Source organism: Mycteria americana, chromosome 1 (assembly GCF_035582795.1).
Source record: "Mycteria americana isolate JAX WOST 10 ecotype Jacksonville Zoo and Gardens chromosome 1, USCA_MyAme_1.0, whole genome shotgun sequence".
Lineage (NCBI taxonomy): Eukaryota > Metazoa > Chordata > Aves > Ciconiiformes > Ciconiidae > Mycteria > Mycteria americana.
The window spans coordinates 198,683,130-198,692,426 of NC_134365.1; the positions used below are offsets into that span (position 1 = coordinate 198,683,130).

At 47.9% G+C, this 9,297-nt stretch overlaps 1 protein-coding gene across 1 annotated transcript in view; it reads left to right on the top strand.

Annotated features, from left to right (window-relative positions):
* The window catches only part of SLC7A1 (solute carrier family 7 member 1), a 50,327-nt gene extending 41,030 nt beyond the window's left edge, over positions 1–9,297 (top strand). The window contains exons 10-12 of the mRNA XM_075490817.1: positions 7–155; positions 2,580–2,688; positions 3,449–9,297. Coding sequence (XP_075346932.1) covers positions 7–155; positions 2,580–2,688; positions 3,449–3,558 — 368 coding nt within the window. The 3' untranslated portion in view covers positions 3,559–9,297. The remainder of the gene's footprint in view (positions 1–6; positions 156–2,579; positions 2,689–3,448) is intronic.

Consider the following 9,297-nt stretch of genomic DNA (forward strand, 5'->3'; position numbering starts at 1 on the left):
TCACAGGTTTCCTTATTGTGGGTAGCTGTATCCTGACTGCCCTTGAGCCAAGCATTCTGATAAAGGCTGTATGGATTATTGCTGCCATCCTTGTTCTTGTTGTCAGCTTCATTATATGGAAACAGCCTGAAAGCAAAACCAAGCTCTCCTTTAAGGTGAGTGTCCTGGGATGTGTAGCTAGAAAAGAGCTGTTTGGGAGGTGGTTGGAGGATGAAGTGCGTGTTGGCCTGTATCAGAAGGGGGGACTTGGCGAAATGGACATGCAGAGAATACAGGCATGATGTGTACTTTTCCATGCAGGGCTGCCAATAGACCTGGTGGTTTGAGCTCTCCAGCTAGCATGGCTGTAACCTCTCATAGTCTGCGCTTGGTGTATAAAGGGATGTCCTACCAGAGCCGGGCTCAGCCTCCAAGCGTGGTTTCCTCTTGAGGTCTAACCTCAAATGTCAGTGTAGGTGCTTTGCTGCAGAATGCACGGCAGGAGCAGCATTGTGGCAAGCCTGCTGCCCAGCAGTGCCCTGGGGGCAGAAGCAGATTCGGCACAGAAAGAAGGACCGAAGGGGTTAGCTGAGAGGTTGGAGGAGGGAATCAGGAGGGGAAGCCACATGTGGTCAGGTCAAAGGCACAGTGGAGGACTTGGAAGGAAATGCAAATGGTGCTGGAGTCTAGGAGAAGCTGGGAGGGCAGAAGCTGGTGCAGAGATGTCGCCAGAAGGGAAGGACAGGACAGTGCTTTTGAAAGCAGAAGGTTATAGGATATGGAAGAGACAGAGACCAGAGGAAAGGGGGATGGTTTTGAAGGGACACGTCAGGTTTTGGATACAGAAGGGGAGAGAGCCCAAGAAGCACGCTTGTGCACGAGGATCAAAGGGGTACTCGCTAAGAGGCTCTGAGAAAGTGCACTTCCATGTCCTACTTAGTTCCCATGGAGACTAAGGGATGACCATTCTCTCTTTAACAGCCTTAAGTATGAGGGATGTTGTAATTTTCCTGCCCTGTCCAAGCACACCATCATTTCTATATTAAACAAACACTCGGATGGTTTTTTTTTCCCCAGTATAATCCTGCAAGTCATGTTTTATCATATTGATTTGAGGCTATTTCCCCAATTTAGTAAATCAGTTTTGGATTCTAATCCCATCCTCCAAACTGCTCTCATTTTGACTGCTCTTTAATTACAGTTTTTCAGTAAATTCTTTGATTTTAATAATTTAATCCAACCAGAGTTGCCCAAGGTAGTGTTTGCAGCTCATCTTGGGGTTATGGTCCCAGAAGTGGAAACAGAAATGGCCAGGAGCAGAAAACTTAGGAACGGTTGTCTAGACTGTATTTTCTGAACTTGCTTCTGACGAGATCTCTTTGCCTTACACTCATGATATTTTACCTCCTTTTTTTCCCCTCAGCCACTACCCTGTCTGAGAAAAAAAAAAAAATTAGACCCATCACTGCTAAGTCTGTAGTGGCTGTTTCTTATCTCCTTGTTGTCCTTTAGATGTTTACAACCTGACTGTCTAGTGATTTTTCTCCAGTCTCTCTGGGAATCCAAGGCTGACTGGTTTGCTCTCCAGTTGTTTTTCTGTATTTCTTTTTAATAGGTAATTTGTCTCCCTTCTGCAGTCTTTAGACCTTACTGGTCTACCAAGAGCTTTCAGAGATGCCTATTAATAGTTCAGAGATCACTTCTAAAATCTCTGGGTACATAACTCACCCCCCTAGGGAAATCTGATTTGTCCCTACTGACTTGACAAAGCCTAATTTAGAAAAATATTCTTCTTCCATTTTCTAATTTGTGTGCCCATCCTCTTTCTCTAATGATGTGAACAGCTGCTCACCATAAATGATTTTTTTTTTTGTGTGAAGCTTAAATCAAGAAAGGCCTACAACATTTCAGCCTGTTTCTTTTTTGTAAATCTCCATTTTCCTTAGGAGTGAAGTTCACTTTCCTCTTGGTTTCAGCATATTCACAAACCTTTCTATTGTTATAATTTGTCCTTTCTGATTTTGTCTTTACATGCCTGTGCTATTTCTTTACATTCTAATTTTTGCATTTTGGCTTTACTGTCTCATTCTTCTTTCTATCTCAGATCATTAAGGAATTCTTGGTACAGCTGCACTCGTCTCTTACAATATTTCCTGTTTTTCTCCTGCTCTGGGATAATTTGCTTTATATTGCTTAATTACCTTGGTACCTGCTGGATGAAGTTCTTCAGGTCCCTCCTCTGACATTCTCTTTACCTTCTTCTGCTGGTCTTCAGTAGGTGCCTCTCATGATGCAGTCCTTGGTTTTCCTCTTCCTCCTTCCCCCCACAAGTATTTAGTATTGCTGCTAAAATTTACCTCTTGCCTCCTTCCAGACCACAAAACAAGGACAACCATTCTTAAAATAGGGGAACAGCGTTGTTCACATCCCTCTCCCACAGTGGATTGATGTCCTCCATTTTGGTCTAACCTTACCTTTTCTCAGACCCGGCAGCTGAAGAGTTGGTAACAGCCATCACTTCTCGTTTACAAGGGATGCAATGTTCCTGCCTGCCCGTTGACCTGCCCTGTGGTTGTAATGTATCCCTGTTTCTTTTTCAGGTACCTCTTTTGCCCCTCCTTCCTGTTGTGAGTATTTTTGTGAATGTTTACCTCATGATGCAGCTAGACCTAGGCACATGGATACGGTTTGCAGTCTGGATGCTCATAGGTGAGTTCAAGACAGTAAAAAATTCTGTGTTCAAAGTTACTAGATTTTGTTAACTATAAATTTATTGTAGCATTCCAGGGAGGGATCCTGCACTCTTATCATCCTTGGGCAACCTCGGTGACTTAACTGAAGCTATTTAGGCAGTGTGTCTCAAGCCTTGTTTTAAATTCAAGGGTCGTGAAGCCTTTGTGAGGAGAAAACAACCCATGAACCATCTTACGGGTCTCGTTGCCAACAAGAAACCATACAGTGGGTCTTGTTGGCTGGCCTTGAACTGCAGTCCAGGTGGTGGGGCTTGTGCTTCTGGAGCTGAAGGAGCTGAGCTCCATCCCAAGATGCTCCCAATACCCACGTGGAGAAGGCTGAATTGCCTGAAACGCCCAGGGAATTTGTTACAATGAAAACGATCAAGATTAGCATCAGTTGCAGATGCACTTTACTGGGACGGATGCTGTAGGCACACAAATGGAGAGAGAAAGCTTTCCGCAGAACGGATTGCAGTGAACTCACTGAAAAGCATGAGAGGTTTATTCTATAATCAGCCCCCCGTTTGGGGCCTGGATTGTCTTTTAAAGATTGTCTTTTCAAGACTGATGCCTGTGTCAGTGGCTTTTTTCTAAGGGAGGTAGTGGCTGTCCACTAGAAGCTAGCCATCAGGACGGCTGGACTTACCCCTGGTGTAACCCATGTTGGGCGGTGTGAGTAGTGGTTTCTGTTTCCTTACAGAGCTAATGGTGCCCTCTCCCCTTGGCTTCCGCAGGCTTTATCATCTACTTTACCTATGGAATATGGCACAGCGTGGAAGCCACCTACACGGCCTCAGCAGATGTGGAGAGAAACACGGATGCTGGTTCGGACAGCTGTAAATGACTGCATGTTTGGCTTACGGGCAACTGGGGAATGGCTGCAGTGAAGGAAGCTTTGTGGTGGGGATCCTGAACCAGGTTACATCTGGTTAATCAGCAGTGCAGGATAAGGAAGCGTAATGCGGGACTCCCCAGCCCTGTTGCTGCAGCTTGCAGTTTGCTTAGTAGGACAGTTAAAAGGGATCACAAGGAAAAAAAGCCACACCTCTGGTATACTCCCGGCGACACTGTCAGCTAATCTGGGGCTATGCGCTTCCCTTCTTCCCTCTCCTGTTTTTTTTTTTTCCCAGTGTGTAGAAAGAAAACTGCTTCTGTGTGCCAGTTAACCTTAAATGCTGCTATGAAACCAGGCCTCACAAAGGTCTTTCTTTCAGTAGCCCCGGGAATTACCTCCCCACAGATACTCTACCTGATTATACATGGAGCAGATTTTGCAGTGCTACTGTCAGGCTTAGACCAGATCCGTCCGTCACCCGATGTGAGCTGTACCCCATGTGTACGCACAAAAAAAGGCTCTCGCCAAACACCAGCTTTCACCTGGTTAAGAAAGCACCCGCAAGACTTGCATTCTTCAGAGTATCAGCTCTCATAGTTTTTGTTGTATTTAAATTTCTTTTAGCTACGTACTCACATGCTTTAAAGCGCACCGCTGCTGTGAAATGTTGGGAGGGTTTGTGGTCGCTGCTTGTCGGGTGAATGGTCATTTGCCAGCGCACAGGTAATGCCAGCAGATGTTTCTGCTGACTATACGCTCAGCAGAGGGATTGCCAGGTTTAGCCCTAAAACTATTTGGTGCAAGTACTTGAATGGCTTGAAAAGAACATGTGTCTCCAAAGAGCCGTCCTACCTCTTCACCTCGGAAATCACAAGCGGTGTGGCTGCAGTGGTGGGGTGGCTAGCAGAAGTGAGCCCAGGTCTGACAAGCAGCGGGGCCCTATTTTCCTCTCCCCGCATCAGTTTTGTGTGCCGGCCGTGTGGCGTTAGCAAAGGATTTGGCCGTGAGACTTTGGTTTGGTGTCAGCATGTGGAGTGTGTTTTTGCCCCGGGAAAGGAAAGCACAGGAGGATCTTGAGGGGCTTGAAATTCATCTGTGAGCAGTGCCTGGTGTCTGTCCCCTGCCCAGGGGAGGGCCGTGGGGGTGTGCAGGGGCTCCTCGGTCCCAGCAGTCCCAGTAGAGCATGCAGCCCAGAAAACACTGTTCTAGGGTCTGGCTTGCTGAGAGGAGCTTTCCCTTTGGGGCTGGAGATCATCTCCAGAGCCCGGCTGTTGTGAAAGGTGGGAAATTCGGAGTTGAGACCAGGGTCTGTGTTTGGTTGGCAATGCCTTGGTTTTTCCATAAGATGAAAATTTTTTTACATTCTCTCTAATAGCTTTCCCCAGCCAAATTCACTACCCTAAAAAAGGCTTGTTAAAGCATCGGGATGGTGGGCTGTGCCCATGTATGCCACTGATTTAAATTCACGCTTCAGCTTGTACTGAAAAACAAATCATAGAATCATAGAATGGTTTGGGTTGGAAGGGACCTTTGAAGATCATCTAGTCCAGCCTCCCTGCCACGGGCAGGGACATCTTTCACTAGATCAGGTTGCTCAACGCCCCATCCAACCTGACCTCAAACACTTCCAGGGATGGAGCATCCCAAATAGATACTGCAGAAATCCCCTCTCCCGACCTGAGCGGATGCTTTCCTAGGTGTCCTCCACACTACTGCCTCTGAACACCAGACAATCTGTTTGTCAGCATGGCTGTCGCTGACAAAGGGATGGGCTCTTGTCCCCGTTGTTCAGTTGGAGAACTGAAGAACAGACCCCCACATGACTTGACCAGGGTCTCATCGGGCATCTGGTGCAGCAGAAGGGGGAACCAGACCATCTCCTGGATTACATGGCCTGACTGTGGACAGGTTTCCAAGAGAGACTTTATAGCCTTTCTGCCCACTGAAGAGTTTTAATCTTGGCTTCCTTCTAGTACACTGGGAGGCTCTTCTTGCCAGGGTTGAAATTGGAGGGAGTGAAGGCAATGTGGTCATTGCTTCCCAGGTGCATTTCAGGGTGCATTTTGAGTGCAGTTCCCCCCGCCAAAATGAAGCCAGAGTCTGCTCCAGTTGCTGGGTCTTGACCATCTGCCAAGCCTTTGCTCCTTGTGCATATACAAAGTCTCACTCAAGCAGGGAGAGAAGAATATAGAAATTAAAAGCTACTAGGTTGAGGTCTATTTTGTTTAAACACAGGCGAGGTCGACATGCTCCACGGCCTCCCGAAAAGCACTGAAGATGTGGTGGGAGGGGAAGAAAATGAAAGCTCAGAGGGGAGCAAAGTTTCCCGTTGTACCAAAAATGTAAGGATGTTTTTCCCTACCTTGGGTACCAGCTTCTGAGCAATTAAGATGTTCAGCAATGACCATTTGGGTGTGAATTCTGACTGGAAGTGTGTTTCCAAAGAAAATTATTTAAAAATATGCAGATTTCTGGCTGTATGTAATTTGTTTTTTTTTATAAATGTTAACTTATTTTTGTTGTCTACTTAGGGATCTGTTCTAGTATTTATATTCCATAACTTTTTTTCAGCTTTTGTGGCATATAATAGCAGCACGGAGAAGAAGGGAAAGTCCTGATGGGGGTCATTTTTCTTCAGTTGCCTTTTCTCTGAGAAGGTTCATAGGAAAACCTTTCTGTGTCCCCAGATTTGGTATTCAAATGTGCCATTACCTGTACCAGCCCCAGAGCCACCTGCTGCAAATTTGCTGGTGGAGGTGAGGATCCTTATCCCCATCTCCCACTCCTCCATCATGACTTCTCCAACCCATCAGTTCCCTGGAGGCAGGTTCTGCCGTCTCTCCGGCTGTTTGTTGCTACTCACCAGATACAAGGAGGTGGAGGGAGCCTGCAGCCTTGCGCAGCGCGTAGGTGTCTCCCTGGCTGTCTGCGTACCTGCTTCCCATGTGTCCAGCTGAGCCTGGGGACCTCCTGGCCTCCTCTTCGCATGACTTGACCCGGGGAGTGGAGCAGTGAGGAGGTGATGATGAGTTTGACGCAGCTGCGTGCTCCTGCCCCATCCCCTCCTGGCTGCATCCACCCCTTGCTTCTACGTTGTGTAAGCTGAAAGGCACGTTTGACTGCCTCTTTCTAGGACAACGTCAAGGACTTTGCTGAATGGGTGGGTTTTTTAATTATTTTATTTTTTTTACCATCTCCTCTGCCTCCCTGCTGATGTCTGCATGTAACATAGATTACCAGGTAAAAATAGATAGAAAGCCAGGTATCTTTGAAGACATGCAACTGCTGCTATAACCTTGCTGTTGTGGACGATATGCTTTCATTCATTTGAGCTTTTCTTTGTAAATAGTTCAGTCATCATTTTAGTATGAGAATATTTTGTACAGATGCAGAGCATTTTGCTGTATGAAGAGGTGGGAATGGAGAAGCGATACCTTTGCTCGGCACGAGAATAGATCCTTTTCTGCCAAAACCGAGAGGTGTAGTAAAAATGGCCTGCCTGATCTTTCAGGGCAGGCTCTGGCCCAAAGGACTGACCTTGTTTCAGCGTGGTCGGTTGCTCCCAGTCTGCTCGCTTGAGAGGAGCCCTCCAGGGAAGCTGTTGGAAGAGTCCTACCGACTGCCGGTGCACGGCAGGCAGAGGTGGGCAGCACCAAGGCTGCAGCTTGCAGTTATATAGCAAATCCGGATATGTAGCCAGCCAGCCTTTCCCAATGGAAAATTGCTGTCAAAACAGCTTTCCCCCCACCAAAAAATGAATTGTTTTGTGCAAAAATTACTAGCTTTTGCTTATTTGCTTACAACTTTCATCCTTTGGTCACGGAAAATCGTTACCGGCTGGGTTTCGGCTTCATTTCGCCCTTTTCCCATCCCTCTGGGTGGAGTTTGCCAGCGGTTCGGGCAGCGAGCGCCCGTGCTGGGTGTCGGGGAGCTCTGCGGCGTGAGGGGGTGCAGGGCTGCCCCCCAGCCCCGTCTGGGCACTGCGGGGGCCGGGGTGTGCTGCAGGCGAAGTGCCGCTCGTTCGGAGCCGTTTGTGCTTGGTCGCAGGAGGAGAGAGGGCTGCAGGGGACTGCGCTGGGAAGGCACTGCTGGTGCTGACGCCACGCGTTGCTGTTTATTGCCAGGGGTTTGGAAGGGTAAAGTTTTAGCTGGCAGCGCTTGCCATGGGCACTCTCACCCTTCATCCATCCCAGATGAAAACAAACTCCTATTCATAGTGTACAGAGGGTGCCCATCACTGCCTGCTGCCTCCATTCCTACTAACTCAGAGACCAGAAAGCAGTATGGTAGGATATTATGTGTGTATTTTGTAAAATCCGCTTCTTTAGCGATTGCATTTTATGTACTAATGGATTCCAGTAGGATTTTGTAAATTCCGCCCCCAGAAAGCCACGTACAAGTGGGCGTTGCTGTCATCTGTCCAAACGACTGAAGGGTGACGTGCAGGTCTGGCAGGCTGGAGGGGCTTGCTTTGAAGAGGAGGAGGAGGAGTGGTGCTGGTTCTCACGCAGCAGGCTCCCCTGCAGTCCCTCCCCTGCCTGTGTGCCTCTCAGCACCCTCCCCTTTCGAAGGAAGCCTCTTCCCTCTGGCAGAAAAAGCATCTCTCTTTCTAAACCCTTGGATAACCTTGCGACATCCGCTGGGCCCGACTTTACGGGAAGGTTCCGTTTCTTCCTTCCCCTTACCAAAAAATGGCAGTTTTTCAAGGCTAAATCTATATGTACACAGTGAACTGACACTCGCTGCCCTCGCAGCCCCCTCCCCTTTCCGCGGGGCCGTCGGCCTGATTTGGGATGCCGGCGTGCCTGCATCCCAAAAGCGAGCTGAAGGCAAAGCTGCCTCACTGGTGCCGTCGCTTGCTCTGCCCGCTGCCGCTCACCTCGTGATCTATCATCCATTTCCCACTCCAGCAGCGATGCCTCCCCCATAAACCCCCCCGGGCTGCCTTACACTCTACGTTACGGTTGCAGTTGGGGTCCCGTGGAGTTTCTGACTCCCAGCTGGAAAACAGATGATCCAGGAACGTCTCTGCTAGCAAGAGCCAGACCTCGATTTTTCTCAGGGTATTTGCTCCTGGCTCACGCTCTGAGACGCGAGGTTCGTCTGAGACCGGGCAGGCTCCAGCCAGCGAGAGGCACCTCTCCCTCGACGCCACGCGGGGCGGTGGTTTCGGCAGAGAGTGACTCGTGTTTTCAAGACACCAGTGGGAAGCAAAGGGTTCCCTTGCTGCACGCCGTGCCTTCCAGCTGCGCTGGGTGCAAGGAGCAGGAGGAGCCGCTGGCAGCCCAGAGGCGGTGTGCTAGCAAACCTAGTGCGAATTTGGGTCATGCCAGTAAGGGATTTTTACTGACCGAAGCCATGGAATAGTCTATATTTTTATTTTTTAATTATCAAGCAAAATGTAAATACCTTTCTGTTGTCTGATGGTCTATTTTCCTAATGATTTCTCAGAATTTCTTACAGGCATGATAAATAGTTTTAATGCTTGTTCTGCAAACAAATCTATTTTTTATCTTTTTTATCTTTGTTTTGGTTTGATTTTTTTGGGTTTTTTTACCATGTTCATGTAGCGATTAAAGCCTTAAGTTTTAAAATGTGAACTTTGCCCCCAGAGTACAGCGCAAGCAACACTTTTTATCCCGGCGACACTGTAAAAATACTTCTCCCCTGAACAATGCTTTTATGTGGTACAGCATTAAAACATTTTTTCTCGATATCCAAATAAATGATGCTTATTGTTTACCCTCA